Source organism: Peromyscus leucopus, chromosome 1 (assembly GCF_004664715.2).
Source record: "Peromyscus leucopus breed LL Stock chromosome 1, UCI_PerLeu_2.1, whole genome shotgun sequence".
NCBI lineage: Eukaryota > Metazoa > Chordata > Mammalia > Rodentia > Cricetidae > Peromyscus > Peromyscus leucopus.
This window is the reverse complement of record NC_051063.1, coordinates 71,653,076-71,673,738: the sequence shown is the minus strand read 5'-3', so window position 1 is coordinate 71,673,738 and position 20,663 is coordinate 71,653,076. Positions and strand designations below refer to the sequence as shown.

General features: G+C 42.9%; 1 protein-coding gene across 2 annotated transcripts in view; it reads left to right on the top strand.

Moving 5' to 3' along the window:
- Positions 1–18,983, top strand: part of Abraxas2 (abraxas 2, BRISC complex subunit) — a 41,175-nt gene extending 22,192 nt beyond the window's left edge. Inside the window, exons 5-9 of one of the 2 annotated variants that reach the window (XM_028868638.2) lie at positions 5,186–5,376; positions 7,353–7,472; positions 9,587–9,671; positions 14,110–14,224; positions 16,841–18,983. In XM_028868638.2, coding sequence (XP_028724471.1) covers positions 5,186–5,376; positions 7,353–7,472; positions 9,587–9,671; positions 14,110–14,224; positions 16,841–17,310 — 981 coding nt within the window. In that variant the 3' untranslated portion in view covers positions 17,311–18,983. The remainder of the gene's footprint in view (positions 1–5,185; positions 5,377–7,352; positions 7,473–9,586; positions 9,672–14,109; positions 14,225–16,840) is intronic. The other variant, XM_028868641.2, reaches the window with a different exon arrangement.
- Positions 18,984–20,663: the final 1,680 nt, after the last annotated feature.

Genomic DNA, 20,663 nt, shown 5'->3' with positions numbered 1-20,663 from the left:
CTCACCTCAAAAGAATGTGTTACCTACAAAGGAGCACTTAAAATGTTAAGGTTGAAAATGGAACTAGCCAGGCAGTGGTGGCACATGCCTTTAATCCCAGAACTTGGGAGGTCAGCCTGGTCTACAGAGTGAGTTTCAGGACAGGCTCCAAAAGTTACACAGAGAAACCCTGTCTCAAAAAAACAAGAAAAAAAAAGAAGAAGGAGAAGGAGAAGGAGAAGGAGAGGAAGAGGAAGAGGAAGAGGAAGAGGAAGAGGAAGAGGAAGAAGAAGAAGAAAGAAAGAAAGAAAGAAAGAAAGAAAGAAAGAAAGAAAGAAAGAAAGAAAGAAAGAAAGAAAGAAAGAAAATGGAACTAATGTTTTTTTGCTATAAAAATCTCATATTGAGGGCTGGAGGGTGGCTCAGATGTTAATAGCATTGACTGTTCTTCCAGAGGTCCTGAGTTCAATCCCAGCAACCACATGGTGGCTCACAACCATCTATAATGAGATCTGATGCCCTCTTCTGGCCTATAGACAGAACACTGTATGTGTAATAAATAAATAAATCTTAAAAAAAAAAAAAAAAAAAAAAAAAAAAAAAAAAAAAAAACCTCATATGGGCAGGGAGAAGGGGAGAAGGCTCATTAGATAAAGTGTGTCCCTTGCAAGCATAAGGGCAGGAATTCGGGTTCCCAGAACCCATTTACAAGCTGAATGGTGTGCTAGGGAGATAGCTCAGCTGTTTGTTTAGAGTGCTTGCAGCTTCTTTTGTAGAAGACTGAGGTTTGGTTTCTAGCACCCACGATAATAGCTCATAATTTGTAATTCCAGTTCTGGGGAACTGATGCCTTCTTCTGGCCTCTACTGGCACATGTGGTACACTTAAAATTTTACAGAGGCAAAATATTCATTAAAAAATAGTAAGGGAGTTCGAGTCCAGCCTGGTCTATAGAGCAGGCTTCAGGACAGCTAGGGCTGCAAAGAGATACCTGTCTTGGAAAACAAAATAATGATGATAAGGACTGGAAAAATAGCTCCACAATTAAAAGCATTGCTTGGTTGCTCTTCTCAGAGGACCTGGATTTGATTCCCATGGTAGCTCACAACTATCTGTAAATTATAGTACCAGATGATCCAGTGCCCTCCTCTGGCCTCTGCAGGTACTGTAACACGCATGGTATGCACAAACACTCAGATACATATAAAACAAACTAAATCTTTAAAAAAATAATAATAAATCTTAACACATACACACAAAGCAGGTTGGGAGTGGCAGCCACCTATATATTTCCAGTTGGAAAGTAGAGACAGGCTCCGCAGAGCAAGCTGGCTAGCTAGACGAGAGTTTGAGGTACAGTGAGAGACTGCACTTCAGTATACACAGATACATGGATTCACTCTTAGACATACACACGTATGTATGTATGTATGCGTATGTGCACATGCACATATGCTCCCACATACATATATACCACATGTATACATAGATCTGCTTTTAAAAATCTCTAATATACAATTCTAGCAGAATAACATACTGTGCTTACAAAGTTTCCATAGGCCACAGGTTTTAGGTTATAAGACAAGCATGTGGGAGAGATTTTTTGTCTTCAGAAATCAGAGCATCCTTTATGAAATAGACCATAACAGACATAATGGCTTCTCAGTAGCATTGTAAGGACCAAGAGAACACAAGAGAAAGTTGGTCAGTCTGTCCAAATGTCAGTGGATACTGAGGCAAGAGAAAGAAGTCTGAAAACTCAGCTATGAAATGTTACAGACACAGTTTAGGGAGAGAGGTCCCTAACTCTTTATCCTGGCCTAGATGCAGCCGTCCAAAATGTGCTTTTTAGTACTTGTCTCTGGGTGAGTTTGCAACTAGCTTGTCTACTGACCCAAAATACAGAATTGTAGAGATCACAGCATGAATTTGGCATCTTCGCCTTCACGTTTTAGAATGATGAGAGGATTTCATCTAAAATTGTCAGCAAATGTCAAATCCCGCCCCCTTTTCTTTTTAAAGTATGGGTTTTGTATTAAGGGTGCTTAATACTATAGAGGAAATAGACAAATAGAATAACTGAACAGTTCACAAGCAGAGGATCTGAAAGGAGTTAGAATGAGGAGTGATCAAGTACACATGTATGAAATTCTCAGAGAAGTATTACAAATAGTATATTTTAAAAAAGAACAAGGCTAAAATTAACAAACAGTAGATCTAATGAAAGCTAAAAGTCTTTGGCCATCAAATCTATCTGTGTATGGCTGTGTGTATATGTGTGTTATGTGCACATGCTTTTTCTTAATTAAAAAACAAAGTATGTTTATTCATCAACAATGATATAATTTAGAATTATAACATGAAGTGAAAAACAAACAACTTTCTTGGTATTTTCAAATTTCTGGCATGTTACTGTTGAGATTCAGGGACAATAAATCAGTATTCCCAGGTCTTCTCAGAGTTTTCAAAATTATGGTATTTTAAGATACGTCTAACACTCTTCACACTCAATAATTTGAATAGATTATTATTAAAGAAGCTGAGATTCTTGTTTAAAGATGTTCTTGTGTGTCCAGCGGACACATTATGAGGTATATTCTGAGAGTAGTTGACCTGCCAGCTTGGCTATGCTGTAGGCAGGGCTAGTAATGCTGACCTTTAAACGCAGGCTGTGCAGTGGGCATGTGACAGATGACTTGATGTGTGCTTTCATCAGTGCAGTCCTGGGCACACACTCGACACTGTCACCTTGACATAATGGTGGACATTCCCGCTGCCTACAGACCTCTTCTGAGTCCCCTTCCCACCCTCCTCCTCCTCCTTGCGTCTCCCTTCCCTGTCTTGTCAGCTTCTGAATTGCTATGTCTCCACTCTCAAACCCTTTTTGTTCAAAGTTTTTACAGGACCCTAGGTTTACGTATCAAACATTTACTGATAATAGGTCACAAAGAAATTGATTTTAAGACAATGGATTGGTATACAGATATAATTTTATCATTTATTGACAATGAAATGAAAGCAAACTTGCTTCCTACTGAGATGGTGTCCTTATTTATTTTTACATAAAGAATTAAACCTTTGATAGACATTTGATACTGTGGGTATAGGAATCTTCAATGTATTTCAGATTAGTCAATACTTAGATCTTATAATCCTTAAGGCTGGGAAAGCAGCTTCACATGATTATGTGCAAAATAGCATTACATATGACAAACATTGCTGAAAAATTCTGTCATAATCCAAGCCAAATCCATTCAATGATTTTTTTTTTAAATTAAGCCCAAGTCAATAATTAAAAAAACAACATTTTAACACAGTTCAATTCAAAGATACACTAATTTGATATTTAGGCACTGAGAGATGACAGTAGAAAATGTTGTTTTTGTTTTCCATAATTAAACCATTACATTTCTACCAGAACTAAAAGTTTTGTCTGTTCAGTTCATGGGAAACGCCAGTCTGGAATCAGAGGTGCTTCTGGGCAGCATCTGCTGGCAGGGCATGGTGTGCCGCATGTGCCGTGCTGCCTGTGCAGTGCTGCATGTGCAGTGCCTGTGCAGTGCCTGTGCTGTGCCGCATGGGCAGTGCCGCATGTGCAGTGCCGCATGTGCAGTGCCTGTGCTGTGCTGCCTGTGCAGTGCCACTTGTGCTGTGCCGCCTGTGCTGTGCTGCCTGTGCTGTGCTGCCTATGCAGTGCGCATGTGCAGTACCTGTGCTGTGCTGCCTATGCTGTGCAGTGCCTGTGCAGTGCCTGTGCAGTGCCTGTGCAGTGCCTGTGCAGTGCCTGTGCTGTGCCTGTGCTGTGCTGCCTGTGCAGTGCTGCCTGTGCTGTGCTGCCTGTGCTGTGCTGCCTGTGCTGTGCTGCCTATGCAGTGCCGCTTGTGCAGTGCCTGTGCTCTGCTGCCTGTGCTCTGCTGCCTGTGCAGTGCCTGTGCTGTGCTGCCTGTGCTGTGCTGCCTGTGCAGTGCCTGTGCTCTGCTGCCTGTGCAGTGCCGCTTGTGCAGTGCCTGTGCTGTGCTGCCTGTGCAGTGCTGCCTGTGCAGTGCTGCCTGTGCTCTGCTGCCTGTGCTCTGCTGCCTATGCAGTGCCGCTTGTGCAGTACCTGTGCAGTGCCTGTGCTCTGCTGCCTGTGCAGTGCCGCATGTGCAGTACCTGTGCTGTGCTGCCTGTGCTGTGCTGCCTATGCAGTGCCGCATGTGCAGTGCCTGTGCTGTGCTGCCTGTGCTGTGCTGCCTATGCAGTGCCGCATGTGCAGTACCTGTGCAGTGCCTGTGCTGTGCCGCATGGGCAGTGCTGCCTATGCAGTGCCGCTTGTGCAGTACCTGTGCAGTGCTGCCTGTGCAGTGCTGCCTGTGCAGTGCCACCTATGCAGTGCTGCTTGTGCAGTGCCTGTGCGGTGCTGCCTGTGCCTTGCCGCCTGTGCAGTGCCTGTATTGTGCTGCCTGTACAGTGTTCAGAAGCCAGGCTTCAGTGAAGCCTTGCAGTGCAGCATTGGAGAGTGCTGCCACAGATATCTCAGATATTCAGTGTGTGTGTGTGTGTGTGTGTGTGTGTGTGTGTGTGTGTGTGTGTGTGCACTTATTTTGCAGTCATTTTGTGCCATATCACAGATGGAGAGATTGAAGGGTAACCTTCATGAGTCACTTTTTTCCTTCCACCATGTAAGTTTTGAATATCAAACTCAGGTCAGCAGCCTTGGTGGCAAGCACCTTTACCTATTTGAGCCATCTTTCCAGCCATCTTTCCAAAAATACTTGATTTTGAATTAATTTTTGGTCATGTCACATTCAGAAGCTTTTTACTGTTACCAGCTTTTTTTAACCTCACATTTAGTTATGCAGCCTTATATGAGGTCATGACACAGTGTAAGAAACTATGCTATATGTCACTATTGATTCATTTTCTAGACTTTTATACTAAAAAACCCTCTAGCGTATACTCTCCACACCCTTGTATCTGGCTTTTTTCATTGAGCATAGTTATTTTGAGATTCCTCCATAGTGATTTGTTCCCTTTTATTACTGCATATGATTCCAGTATACCTCAGTTTACCCAGTTCATCCATTCACTTGTTCACAGATGGTTGTCTTTAGTTCTGAGCAGCCGACATAAAGTGATCATGAGCATTTGTTTACAGATGTTCATTTGGGTGCAGTCTGAATTAAATAAGCTCTTACTACTTTCTTCTCTTTGGTTCTTATTGCAGAAAGTTATCGGATGGTACAGATTCCGCCGAAACACTCAGCAGCAGATGTCCTACAGAGAGCAGGTTATCCACAAGCAGCTCACCCGCATCCTCGGCGTGCCAGACCTTGTCTTCCTCCTCTTCAGTTTCATCTCTACCGCCAACAATTCTACTCATGCTTTAGAGTACGTTCTCTTTAGACCAAATCGCAGGTAAAGAAAACTTCCCACCCCTGTACATAAAAAGAAAGATGCTGGGCCTCAGGGGAGGGCTCAGTGGGTAAAGGAAGTATGAGGACCTGAGTTTGGCTCCTTAGCAACTATGTAAAAGTTGGACATGGCACCCTGCATCTGTAACCCAGCACTTGGTGGGCAGAAACAGTGGATCCCCTGGGGCTTGCTTACCAATTAAATGAATTAAAATAGTTTCGGGGTCAATAAACATCATTTAGACATGTTTGTATTCTTTTTTTTTTTTTTTTTTTTTTTTTGGTTTTTCGAGACAGGGTTTCTCTGTGTAGCTTTGCACCTTTCCTGGAACTCGCTTTGGAGACCAGGCTGGCCTTGAACTCACAGAGATCCGCCTGCCTCTGCCTCCCAAGTGCTGGGATTAAAGGCGTGCGCCACCACCGCCCGGCCATGTTTGTATTCTTTTTTTTTTTGGTTTTTCGAGACAGGGTTTCTCTGTGTAGCTTTGCGCCTTTCCTGGGACTCACTTGGTAGTCCAGGCTGGCCTCGAACTCACAGAGATCCGCCTGCCTCTGCCTCCCGAGTGCTGAGATTAAAGGCGTGCGCCACCAACGCCTGGCCATGTTTGTATTCTTATATTAGATACTTCATTTGCTTCTTCATGACCCATTTTACAAAAATAGAGTTTTGCTACTTTTAGAGTCTAATTGTAACTTTAGAGCATACAATGCAAAGACAGAAAATGTAAAAATGAGCCATCATTAGTGATGAAGGTTTTGCATTGAAAGAGAAAAAACATTATGTGACCATGTTTTCTGCTTATGAGTTGCACAAAGCTTTCCCTCTGGAAACGTGTTCATAGGATCAGTAGTCTACGTCAGTGAAAATAGTTATATTGTTTGGTAGCTATTTCTAGGATTTCATTAATTTTCCGCTAGGTATTTCTTTAGGATTTCTCAGTCACTGTGGGCATTCAAATAATGTCTGAGCCAGAGCCACTGCCCTCAAGGAGTGTACAGCAGAGTTTATGCAGAAGGGAAGGGAAGCTCACTGACTGTGCATCCTCTGTAGGTTAGCTTACCAGTTTTGGAGACATAGAAGCCTGCTGTCAACCCTGTCCTTTTGCTTTGTTTTTTTTTTTGTTTTTTTTGTTTGTTTGTTTGTTTGTTTGTTTTTTTGAGGCAGGGTCTTGCTTTGTAGTCCAGATGACCCTTTGCTACGTGAAGCAGGTCAGCCTTTAACTTGTGATCTTCTCGGATTTGCTGTTTGCTTTTTTGAGATAGGGCCTCCCTTTGGATCCCTGACAGACCTGTTACTCACCCTGTAGCTCAGAACTAGCATGTATAGCTAAGAATGACCTTGAACTTGATCCTCCTGCCTCTGCCTCCTAAGGAATGCCAAGATACAGATGTGTGCCACCACACCTTGCTTACCTGGTTCTGGGTATTGAGCCCAGGGCTTTGAGCACTCTTGGCAAGTACTCTACCAGCTGAGCCACATCCACAGCCTTCAAACCCAATCCTTTAATTTTTTTTTTTAAATTTTATGTGTATAGATGTTTTGCCTGTATGTATTTCTGTATGTATACCACATGAACAGGTGTGCCTGATGCTGGCAGAGACCAGAAGAGGCTGTCGGATCCCCTGGAACTGGAGTTAGAGGTGACAGTGAGCCATCATGTGGGTGCTGGGAATCAGACCTGTCCATCCCAATTCTTAAACGAGTACTTCTAGTACTGGGAATGGGGACACATGCCTGTAAACCCAGCAATGAGGTACTGAGGTGAGCAGAGTATTTGAGCCCATGAGTTCAACACTGAGCTAGGCATCACAGCAGTAGAACCAAGTATGGTGGCATACATCTGTGATCGCAGCCATGGGAAGCTGAAGCAGGAGGAAACAAGGTGCCTTGGAAGCCAGCTTAGGCAACATCGTGAGACCCTGCCTCAGACAACAAAGAGATGTCCTTATTATGTGGTGTTTTTCTCAATCTCCCCACAGGTATAATCAAAGGATATCACTTGCTATTCCCAATCTAGGCAATACTAGCCAGCAAGAGTACAAAGTGTCTTCAGTGCCAAACACTTCTCAAACTTATGCCAAAGTTATTAAAGAGCATGGGTAAGTTGAAAGGTAAAATGAGCTCTTTTGTCAACCGTATTTTCTTTGTTAATATTTTTTAAGTAGGGGGAAAATGTAAAATCAAGTTTATTTTAACTGAAATTACAACAGACAATTCTCTAGGCCACCACCATATATCAGAATTCATTCTTAATAAACTAAAAATTGAAATGATCTCTATAGCCAGGCAGTGGTAGCATATGTCTTTAATCCCAGCATTTAGGAGGCAGAGGCAGATGGGTCTCTGTGAGTTCAAGGACAGCCAGGGCTACACAGAAAAACCTTGTCTCAAAAAACCAAAAAAAAAAAAAAAGAAGATGAAGAAGAAATAATGATCCCTGAAGTGAAGTATGGTAGCTCACACCTGTAATCACTTCACTTGAGAGGCTGAAACAGGAGATAGTCATAAGTGCGAGGCCAGCTTACGGAGTAAGATCCTTCCTACAAAACAAAACAACAACAGAAACAAAACTAAACAACTCATAATAAAACAAACCTGCTCTGTAAGACATGTATGTAAGACATACTTCTAATCCCAGCACCCAGGAAGCAGAGGTATTGGATTTCTGTTCAGTTCCAGGCTAGTCTGGGCTACATAGTGAGACCCTGTTTCAAAAAGACAAAAATAAATCTAAACAACTGAAGCTGGAGAGAGAGTTCAGTGATGATTAAGTATTTGCTGTGCAAGCATGAGACCTGAGTTGATATTCTCATCCTGTTAAAAAGCTGGATGGGGAGCCGGGTGGTGGTGGCACACGCCTTTAATCCCAGCACTCGGGAGGCAGAGCCAGGAGGATCTCTGTGAGTTCAAGACCAGCCTGGTCTACAAAGTGAGTTCCAGGAAAGGTGCAAAGCTACACAGAGAAACCCTGTCTCAAAAAAAAAAAAAAAAAAAAAAAAAGCTGGGTGGGAGGCCGGAGAGAGATGACTCATCGATTAAGAGCACTGGTTGCTCTTGCAGAAGACCTGGGTTCTACTCCCGGCACCCACATAGTGGCTCACAACCATTGTAACTCAAGTCCTAGGGGATCCAGTGCCCACTTTTGGACCCTACAGATACCAGGCATACATATGGTTCACAGACATGAATGCAAATAAAACATTCATACACATAAGACAAATTAATTAAAAGTAAGAAGCAGGGCTGGGCAGAGCACATTTATGACTCCAGCACTGGGAGCACAGAAATAGGCAGGTGCTTGGGACTTGCTGAATAGCCAGCAAAACAGCCAAAATGGAGAGATTCTGTCTCAATCAATAAGGTGGAGAGAAATAGGAGGGCACCTCACAGTGACTTCTGACCCCAACACAGGCGTGCACATTGGAATGTACTTTTATATGCACATGAACAAGCATGCATGTGCACCTTTACACACACACACAAATAAAAGAATCCCTGAAAGTAATAAGTTTTTTTTATTCTCATTGAGTTAATTTTATTTTACTGTATCTTTTCTCAGATTATATCTTTTTTTAAAGGGTTTTTTGTTGTTGTTTTTTGTTTTTTTATGCATGTGAATGTTTTCCTGGGTGTCTGTATGTGTACTATGTGTCCAGAGCCTGAGGAGACCAGAAGAGAACATTGAATCCTCTGGAACTAGAGTTATAGATGCTCTGATTTGTGGGTGCTGGGAACTGAGCCCTGGTCCTCTGCAAGAGCAGGAAGGCTTGTAACCTCTGAGCCATCTCTCCAGCTGCTTTTCTCAGGTTTTAAAAAGAGAAACAGTCAGGTGTGGTTGCACACATCTTTAATCCCAGTACTTGAGAGGCAGAGGTAGGTGGATTTTTTTTTTTTTTTTTTTTTTTTAAGTTCCAGGCCAACCAGGACTTCATAGCAAGTGTCTGGCTGGTCAAGGCTACATAGACCCTGTCTAAAAATAAAAATAATAATTAAAAAAAGAGAGACAGACATGATCACTGGAAACCGTTCTGTTTTTAATTGGTGCTGTGTTCTTTTTTATTCTATAACTCTAGTAAGATTAGCATATTATTGCCCAGACCCTGTCACCTTGAGTCCCAGCACGTAATGAATAGTGTCAGGTAGAAGTGATAACAAAAATGCCTTCATGGTCATGGTGATGTTAATAACTGACATCTTTTTGTCTGTCTTCTAGTACTGACTTTTTTGACAAGGATGGAGTCATGAAGGACATCAGGGCAATTTATCAGGTTTATAATGCACTTCAGGAGAAAGTACAGGTAACTGATGTTTCCATCTTGTTTATATTGCTCAAATCCTACTTTTTTTTGTTTTTCAAATCTATATCTTTTAATTGACAAATGAATAACTGTGGTTCACAGTCATAATGGGGGTCTTGAGAAATGGCTCAGTGCTTAAGAGCACTGACTGCTCTTCCAGAGGATCCAGGTTCAATTCCCAGTACTCACCGGTAATGTAATAAATAATGTCAGATGTCAGTCTATAAGCCCTGCCTCATGCTGAGGTAGAGGCATTGAAGTCATTTATTAATGCCGATCCTTAGAACACTTGGGACCCCTTTGCAGTCATGCTTTTTCTGGGAAGCACATCTTCAAACGTGCGTTTAAAGGGGTGCTGAGAACACAGTTGTCTCTGTCCGTTATACTCTAAAGGAGACGATGTCAAAGCCTACACCCTGCTCTAGCTCTGCTTATATCTAGTTGGTTCATTTTCCCCTAGCCGCCACTGTGGAGTGGGAGGATTGCAGTGGAATCTGTTTCTTCCTAGTCATTCATGCAACAAATATTTATGGCACCACCTCCAACTGCCAGCTACATGCTGACAGTGCTTCCCACTGCACTTACATTTGAGAGCTAGAAGAAAAGCAGCAAAGTTGGAACTCTCCCGAGCCTGGGAGAGACCCCAGAGAATGGAGGGAGGAGTATGTAGCTAGAGTTTTCCTGCCTGGCCCACAGTCAGGACAAATCTCTGTCACCCGCCAGTCCCACAGCTGCTCAAACCCAACCAAGTAAATAGAGACTTACATTGCTTACAAACTGCATGGTCGTGGCAGGCTTCTTGCTAACTGTTCTTATATCTTAAATTAATCCATTTCTATAAATCTATACCTTGCCACGTGGCTCGTGGCTTACCGGCATCTTCACATGCTGGCAGTGTCTCCCTCAGCCTTCCTGTTCTCTCAATTCTCCTCTCTGTTAGTCCCGCCTATACTTCCTGCCTGGCCACTGGCCAATCAGTGTTTTATTTATTGACCAATCAGAGCAACATACAGACCATCCCACAGCAGGAGTGAAGGTAGCATCTAAAACAGGGGAGGGGGAGGGCTCGGTGAGAGAGCAGAATTGCAGGGCAGTTTCCAGGGCTGTGTTCACTGTATACTTGGAAGTGGAGGGAACGCCGTTCATACTCACTGGTGCCAGACTTGCTTTCTGGAAGTTTCTGGTATTTCGGCTATGAGAGGAATGTGCAGTAGAAAACAGCTCTTTGTCCCAAATTCATGACCATGGCCTTTCAGCCCATAAGTATTAGCCAAACGACTTCTATATGGTATCACACATTACCTTCTGATTAAAGAAGGCCAGCTTTCATAGTGGTTATTGGTAGCTGAATTATATACATTCAGACCTCAACTCTGAAACTTACTTTCTTTTCCAGATTTCCCTTATCATAATTATTTTCAGTTAAATAAATCTGTCTTATCTGTTTTTTAATTTTTTATTTTATGTGTATGGATATTTTGCCTGCATGTATGGATGTTTTACCTGTGTGTGTAGATGTGTGCCATATGCATGCAGTGTCCATGGAGGCCAGAAAAGGGCATCATATCCCCCTGGAGCTTGAGTTATAGATGGTTGTGAGCCACCATGTGGGTGAATGCTGGTAATCAAACTCAAGTCCATTGGAAGAACAGCCTGTGCTCTTAGCCGCCGAGCCATATTTCCAGCCCATCTTATCCTATTTTTAATTGTTGGTTATAAATGAATGTTGAAAACATCTCATTCTAGGCTTATCTTTTATTCTTCCTTCCCTTGTAAGCTAGACTTATACCAAAAATTGCTTTTTTGTTCCAATAAAATTAAGCAAGGGAAGAAATTCTATTTTTCCCATCCTAGCTAGCCTTTTAAAAGACTTATAAACTGAATTGCACAATCATCTTAAAATGATAAAAATTAAGAAAGCAAGTTAACTGGGTGGTGGTGGCACACACTTTTAATCCCAGCACTTGGGAGGTAGAGCAGGTGGATCTCTGTGAGTTTGAGGCCAGCCTGGTCTACAGAGTGAGATCCAGGACAGCCACCAAAACTACACAGAGAAACCCTGTCTCAAAAAAGCCAAAAAGAAAAAGCAAGTTAGTAATTACTAACAGTCTAGTGGGGCTGGAGAGATGACCCAGTCAGTAAAGACCCTGCAGCACAAGCATGAGGACCTGAATAAAAAACATGGGCATGGGCTGGAGAAATGGGTCAGCAGTTCAGAGTGCTTGGTGCTCTTGCAGAAGACCAGTGTTTAATTCTCAGCATCTTTGTTGGGTAGCTCACAACTGCCCATAATTCCAGCTCCAGGAGATCCAACACCCTCTCCTGACTTCCACAGCACCCACACAAGCACACACATACACATAAATAAAAATAAATCTTAAGGCCGGGTGGCAGTGATACACGCCTTTAATCCCAGCACTCGGGAGGCAGAGGCAGGCAGATCTCTGTAAGTTTGAGGCCAGCCTGGTCTACAGAGTGAGATCCAGGACAGCCACCAAAACTACACAGAAAAACCCTGCCTCAAAAAAACCCAAAGACAGTAAATAAATAAATCTTAAAAAATGTTGGGCATGGTGGCATACACCAGCATCAGGGAGACAGAGACAAGAGACTCACTGGGCTACTTGACCAACCAGTATAGCCTATTTAGTGAACTCCAGGCTAATGAGAAACTGTTGAAAACAGCAACAACAACAACAAATTCCTATAAATCTGGCAACGTGGGTGTGATCCCTGGAGCACTCTCCCCCCACCTCCCCGAGACAGTGGCTACCTCTTGCTCTTGCACAGTGAGAAACTGTGACCCTGGAAGATGTATTTTGTTCAAAATCATTGCACATTTCTGACAGGTCTCCTCAGTCTGATTTGGGCTTCTTTATAGTGAGTAGGAGTCCTCCATTGCTGAGGGGTAATGCTCTTGTACTCTGGTTTAATAAAACGCTGACTGGACAGTAGCCAGGCAGGAAGTATAGGTGAGAGAAGTAGACTAGGAGAATTCTGGGAAGAGGAAGGGCAGAGTCAAGAGTTGCCAGCCAGACACAGAGGAAGCAAGATGACAAGGCAGAACAGAGAAAAGGTACCAAGCCACGTGGCTAAACATAGATAAGAATTATGGGTTAATTTAAGTGTAAGAGCTAGTCAGCAATAAGCCTGAGCTAATGGCAGAACAGTTATAATTAACAAAAGCTTCTGAGTGATTTATTATTATTATTATTATTATTATTATTTTGTTTTTTTGGAGACAGGGTTTCTCTGTGTAGTTTTGGTGCCTGTCCTGGATCTCGCTCTGTAGACCAGGCTGGCCTTGAACTCACAGAAATCCACCTGGCTCTGCCTCCCAAGTTCTGAGATTAAAAGGCATGTGCCACCACAGGCCAGCCCTGGAGCACTCTTAAAGGTGGACAAAGAAAACTGACTTCACAGTTTCTCTCTGACCTCCACATGTGGTCACGGCAGGCACACACACACACACACACACACACACACACACACACGCACGCACGCACGCACGCACGCACGCACGCACGCACGCGCACGCGCGCATACACACACGCTAATTATGCACTTATTAATTTTTTAACTTATTAAATATATGTGTGTGTGTTTGTGTATGTGTATGTGAATGTAAGTGCCCACAGAGGCCAGCGAATTCCTCTGAACTCAAGTTAGTTATGCATCACGGTGGGTGCTAGGAACCAAACTCAAGTCCTCTGCAGGAGCAGTCCTGCTTTTAGCCACCAAGCCGTCTCTCTAGCCCCCTAATGAAAATAATTTTTTTAAGATGACTAAAACTGACTCCTCATTGTGTTGATTAATGTAATATAGCTTCTAGGACACAGCCTTAAAAAGAAAACCAACAAGCTGGAGAAGTGGCTTGGTGGTTAGAGAGTGCTTACTGTTGAAGTGTGAGGACTAGAGTTGAGATCCCAGGGTCCATGTCATAAGCTGGACATGGTCCTGTGCATGTCTGCACATGCACTGAGTGGGCAGAGACAGGACCACTAGCTCACCAGCTTCCAGTGTAGCCACAAAACTCAGGAGCTCCATGTTAGGGAGAGACACTTTCTCAAAGGAATAAGGCAGAAAATGACGCCTGAGCTGTGTGGGGAGGTCTTGTCTCATAAAGGGGAACTCTGCCCTGCTCTGCTGGGCACCCAAGACTGCTCTACCTTACCTGTCTGCATTTAATTTGGGTGACTTCAGTGCCTGGAGACCTTGGAGGCCAGAAGAACGTGTGGATCCCTTGGGAGCTCAGTTACAGGTGTTGTGAGCCTGCTGGGAATCAAACCTGGGTCCTTTGGAAGAACAGGAACCAGTGTTCTTAAGTGCTGAGCCATCTCTCCAGTCCTGTTTTTCCTGGGATTGTAATAAGGCAGAATTTACAGATTACCTCCTGCCTGGTTTGAAGTTAACTTGGTTGTGTTTTTTTTTCCTTCAGGCAGTGTGTGCAGATGTAGAAAAGAGTGAACGAGTTGTTGAATCTTGTCAGGCAGAAGTGAACAAATTAAGAAGACAAATCACTCAGAAGAAAAATGAAAAGGAACAAGAAAGAAGTAAGCTTCTGACTGAGTCTACCATTCCCTATCAGAGAAGTGGCTTGGTCTGTTGGGGTGGGATACTGAGGACTGAACATAGGCTTTCCACATGCTAGGCAAGTACTTCACCACTGAACTACGCTCCAGCCCCCCCTTTTGCATTCATTTTATTTTATTTTATTTTTATTTTATACACTGTCTCACTGTGTACCTATGGTAAGCTTGAAACTCACTGTGTAGACCAGGCTGGCCTGATCTGTCCCCTAAAGCCTCCCAAGTACTGGGATTACAGGTACGTGCTCCCATGCCTGATGAGATCCAAATGACTCTACCTCCTGAGTATTGGGATTAAAGTCATGAGTACCCAGCTTTACTTTTTGTTTATTTTTGGTTTTGTATTTGTTTGTTGTGAGCATCAGTGGGAGGTCAGGTTGTAGAAGAAGAGTTGGTTCTCTTCTCCCAGTATACGGGCCCAGGAGATTGGACTCAGATTGTCAGGCTGGGAGGCAGGGTTAATCTGTTGCAACGTCTCACTGGCCCTGCTTTTTAGTTTTGAGAGTGTTGATAAGTTGCCCAGACAGGCTTTGAACTTGCTTCATGGTCCAGGCGGGCATCAGACTTGTGATCTTCCTGCCTCAGTCTCCAGAGTACCTAGAATTTTTTGTTTGTTTTGGAGTTTTTTGTTTGTTTGTTTTTAGAAATAGGGTTTCTCCGTATAATCCTGGATGTTCTGGAACTCGGCTCTGTAGACCAGAGACCCACCTGGATCTCTACTGGAATTAAAGGCGCATGCCGCCATGCCCACCTCAAAGTAGCTAGAAGTACAGGTCTTGCTATCTGGCTAAACTATTCATTACTTTAATTATCAAATTACCCATTCAAATGACATGAGACCATTCCGAAAACCTCTCCTAATCCCCATGCTTGTGAGGAAGGGTCTCATATACCCCGACTGGCCTTGAACTTTCTCTGTAGCTGAAGATGACATTGAATTTCTGATTCTCCTGAGTTTTCCCTCCCAGGTACCAGCACCACCACACTTTGATGTAGTGGTGGGGACTGGATCTCAGGCTTTGTGTGTTAGGCAAGCTCTTTACCCACTGAGCCATAGCTTCAGTTTGGCATGACTCCTTCTATACTAAGCAAATTCCAGGTTCACATGATAGAGGAAGGACATTTCCTTGTCATTAAGCATTTAATGAGAAGTGCTTTTTTCATGCTATTCCTCAAATTTCTGAAACTAAAACAAGAGGACCAAAGAGAAAAGCTGAAGCAAAAGTTAGTACAGATCTTAGAAATTTGGTGCAGATTTTTGTGTGTATTGACAATATCATCTATTTCTAGCAATCGTGATAACTACTACCAAGCTAACCATGGCATGCTGTACATATCAGGATGGTATCTTATGTTCATTAGAGCCTTATAACTTGGGGGCTGGAAAGATGGCTTGCTGCTCCTGCAGAGGACTAAGTAGGTTCCCAGCACCCACGTAGGGCAGCTCACAATTACCTATAACTCCAGTTCCAGAGGATCCAGCACTCTCTCTGGCTTCCTTTGGTACTTTTATGCAAGTAGTAGACACAAATACACATTCAAAGAAAAGCAGTGTGATATTTGAAAGGATACTGTCTAAGGAATGTTCCACGTTCATGTGACTTGTAAAGGTGGTGGGATGGTTTTCAGTGTCAGCTAGTAGTCCCAAATTTTTGAGCACAGTGGGCAACAGGTGGGCAAAGTAGCACATAATTTGAAGTGACAACCTGTTTTACATATTGGGGGCTACATTTCTAGTCAGATTGCCTGGATTTTCAACTGTTTTCTTTTTTGTTTTGTTTTGTTTTTTTGAGACAGGGTCTCACTGTGTAACCATGGTTGACCTGGTACTCAAGATGCAAATAAATGGATGTATAGAGAAATTATTTATAAAATATTAGCAACAATAACTTCACAGCCTTGCTGATCATTTCCAAAACATTCTTTTATAATATATTCCAATTAATTTATTGAGTAGTATCCAAAACTAGATTTTTATTTTGCCAGAGAATAAAGATAACAGATTTTTCTGGTACACTGGCTGTTTTGATTCCCAGTTAAAAATAAATATGCAGTTTAAAATCTTAAAAATACCTATCACTTTGCACACCCCATTAAATCACTTTATCTGCAATGTAGAGATGGCAACAGTCTAGCATCACAATGCCTGCATGAGAAGCAACTGAGTTTACATCTAGGATGTTATGTAATGCTTCTATGCCCATACAGATGAACAATTCAAACAAACAAACAAACAAAAACCCTGTTAATTATTTGTACTACCAATAGACGTGATATAAAATAATAATTGATTAAAACAAGATAATTCAAAGGTTCATTATTTACTTTTTTCTAATATTAAAATTATTGTAGCTATTGCGTAGCTACCTTCAGAACTTGTTGACTTATGAAAACAGCAGACTGGCAGGATACAGTGCAAACTTCATTGTGAATGGTTCACCTTTCTGTTCCCGAATGCCATGGGTATGATATGATGATCACTTCTCGTGATAAAACATTTAAGTTGACCTTTTATTGAGTGGAAGTAAAAAGCTGTGAAGATAGAAAATTTGTTAAAACATTCTTCCTGTTTCCATGTAGGATTGCAGCAGGCCCTGTTAAGCAGACAGATACCATCTGAAAATCTGGAGCCAGCATTCAGTCCTCGGATGTCCTATTCTGGGTTTGCAGCCGAAGGGAGAAGTACTCTAGCAGACACTGAGCCCTCTGATCCTCCTCCCCCTTACTCCGATTTCCACCCAAACAATCAAGAAAGTCCTCTGAGCCACTCTCGCATGGAAAGGAGTGTCTTCATGCCTCGGCCTCAAGCGGTGGGCTCTTCCAGCTACGCTTCCACCAGTGCCGGACTGAAGCTCTCTGGAAGTGGGGCAGATCTTCTTCCTGCCCAGGGAGCAGCCCAAGACAGTGGGGAGGAGTCAGACGACAGTGATTATGAAAATTTGATTGACCCTGCAGAGTCCCCTCATAGTGAATACTCGCATTCAAAGAATTCACGACCTGTGACACATCCCGAGGAGGACCCCAGGAACACTCAGACCTCCCAGATTTAAGTAAACAAATGACACTCTCTCCACTTGGCACTGCTTTTCTTAATGGCTTATTGAGAGTTTGTTGAGGACTTAATCTGTGGGGAGAACTGCTTTCTCAGATGCCGTGGCTCCCAAGTGGAGCACCCCATGCATAGAACCCCCAGAATCCTCTGTCCGCTGGTCCTCACCTCGGGGTGCAGTGCATGGGTTCACAGCAGAATCATTATGATAATCAAATTGTCCTAATTCTGGTGCGATTCATGGATGTACTAGTCAATTTAGGCAGAGTGAAACTCCTCAGTGTAGTCTGTTCTTTAAATTGGATGAGAGACTAAGCACAATTAGTCTATAAATACTCTAGAAGTCAGAAACTTACCTCTGCACTATCATGCCTTGAAATTTGCTTTTCAAAGGGAAATGAGTTTAGCAGCAGCCTTCCAAGAACTTTCTATGATGAGCCAAATTCATCTTTGCCAGAAAAGAAATTTTGTTAATTCCAAGAAGCCTAATTGGAACAAATCAGACATTCCTTCTCCTGTCTGCATGACTTTGTAAGATGGGAGAGAGGGCTTTGTTTCAACATTTTTCTACTAGCCTATGTATTGTCACTTAAAATGGTTGCCTTTTTAAAAATGTAGACATACTAATCCCCAGTGAGTACTCATCCAGATCAGTGTCATGAAGTCAGTTCCTTGTCTCCTGGTGTACGGCGGCCACTGCTGCTCGGCACTAGCACACTTGACCTCTGTTCTGGAGTCTTTGAGGAAGGCCACACGGCAGTGGATGGCAGAAAGGAGTGAGATGCCAGGCCTGAGTCTGCTGAACAGATCCCAGACACAGCGGATTTAGCTGAGTTCCTGTGGAAGAGATGTAAGCACTTCGGTCTGGCACAGCCGGGGCTAGGTTTGTGGAGGAAGGACGTTTTTAAGAACACATCCAGGAATCTTGGTGAATAAGATCTCCTGCAGTGGTCTGAATTACCATACCCCCTCCCCTTTTTTAAGTTGCCATTTGGAGGATAATTGCAAATGTGTGGAGACCATTGGGATGCACTTATGTTTTTATTTTATTTAACTACTGCTTGTTTTCTAGTTTTGCCCAGAATGTGTAAAACCACTAAAAAACATTTTAGAATATATTGGGCTCCTGGATTGGAAATGGCAAGCCCTGCCATTTATGGCGGTCAGTCAGCCCATGATGCTTGCCGCTCAACTGCCTTTCCTTGGAATAGTTAAAACATGTGAGGATGAAGAAGTTGTTAAAAGGCTTAAAATTTGGTTCCAAAGGATTCCTGTCTTTTTACAGTGATGTTTACTCCTGAGCTCCAGCTCCCAGGCTCAGACAGCAGATACAGGCTTAGAAATGAGATGCTGGACTGCCAGCCCTGCCTTGGTTGTGCCCTGGGGTCGGCACCAAAACTGCTGTCCCAGTTTTGCTGGGCTTACACCACTGCCGTTTGATTTGAATGTTGAGGGTCACTTTATCTGCAGTGAGTTCCAGCTTTTATCAGCTACCTACTAGTGGCTTCAGCACGGTATGAATCCCAGTTTTTTAAAGTGCCATCACCATCTCCTCTGTTCAGATTTTGACATTCAGGAAAATATTCTTATTTTTATGCCATACTGAAATATACAGTGTATATCTGACAAAGCAGTTAAATGTGACAATAAAACTTATTTAATCATGATACATTATTTTAGTGTCTGTCTCAGCACCAGCATGTTCTTGCTTCCATAGGTATTGCCTCTTGGGTAGGTCTTGTTTTTTTTAAGACTTTATTTTTGTTTATATGTATGTGGGTCCATGTGGTGTGCATTTGTGGGTACAGGTGCTAGTGAAGTCCAGAAGAGATCCCCTGGACATCAGGCCCCTGGAGCTCCATTTACAGATGATTGTGAGCCTCCAATGTAGGCACTGGAAATTAACGTGATTCCTTTGTAAGAGCAACAAATGTTCTTAACCACTGAGCCATCTCCAGCCCATGCTAGGTAGTTCTTTAAAGGGCATTAAAACTTGTCCTCAAAAAAACAAAAAAGCTTGTCCCCAGTCTCGATAGAGACCTGTCAGTCTAGCTTCAAGAGAAATCTAAGAACACAACTTAGTAACATGTTCATGTTGATTTCAAGGAAAGTGTGAGAACCAAGCTATGCAGAGAAGTACCCATAGTGGATAAAGCTGCAGCCTAGAGAGGCCTCTGATAGCATCCACCCAGAAGAGTCACGCTTGTTTGAAGTGATTGTTAACCCAGGTCACCAACCACTGAGAAGCAGAACTTGGTGCTCTGAGAGTGTCTTAGGGATATGTGGGCTCACCTCAGAACAGGGCCAGCAAATGTGTTCTGGACTTTAGAGAGCTATTGCAGTCGAGCGATGTGGTTTCCAAACCCAGGGTGTACAGTTCTGGGGAAACAATTAAATGTAATTGGTGTTTCTGAAGTAGTGTCGAAATATAAAACTGGAAATTTCGTCCCTAAATATTCAGGATATATGTTTTTAAATGGCAGGTGGTAGGGCAGGTGACACTAATTACTTTAATAAAATAATTTCACTTTACTAAGGAGATTAAAAAAAAAAGGATAGTGAGGTGGCGCAGCTGGCAAAGTGTTTGCTTATACAGTGTGATGATCCAGGTTCAATCCCCAGAACCCATACCGAGGTGGACAGAGAGTGGACTCCACAGAATTGTCCTCTAACCTCCACACGTCATGGCGCTCGTGTCCACACATCATGCACACATGCAATAACAGTTTTTTATATTTTCAAGAGTGGTCAAGGAGACTCAAAGAGTAAAGTGTTTGCTAGAGTTCAGATCTGCACCCACGTCAAAAGCCAAGTGTGGTGGTGTGCATCTGTCCCCCCAGTGCTGGGGAGGTGGAGACGGGAGGATCTCTAGAGCTTGCTGGCCACCTACTTATGCCCAGTCATTGAACTCTAGGGTCAGTAAGATGCTGTGTCAAAAAAATAAATAAATAAAAAGATGGAGGGGCTGGGGAGATGGCTCAGCTGATAAAGACCTAACTGATTCATTTCTTGGGATCCAAATGATAGAAAGAGATAACCAGTTCCCATAAGTTGTTCTCTGACCTTCCTGTGTGTACCATGGCACACATAAACACACAAATTAATAAAACAAGGCACCTAATGTTGACCTCTGGCCTCCACATGTGTAGACATGGGCAAACACACAAACATCCACACAACTCACAATTTTTTTTTTTTAAGTCAAGAATGGAAATAAAAACTTAGGAGAAAGTGACAGTTGTGAACTGTGTTCTGGTTCTGTTTTGTGCTGGTTGCAAGTTTCTTTTCTTTACTGGGTACCTCTTACAAGGTTCTGCTCATCCTCCCCAAATCTGCTAATGGAGAGTGGGAAAT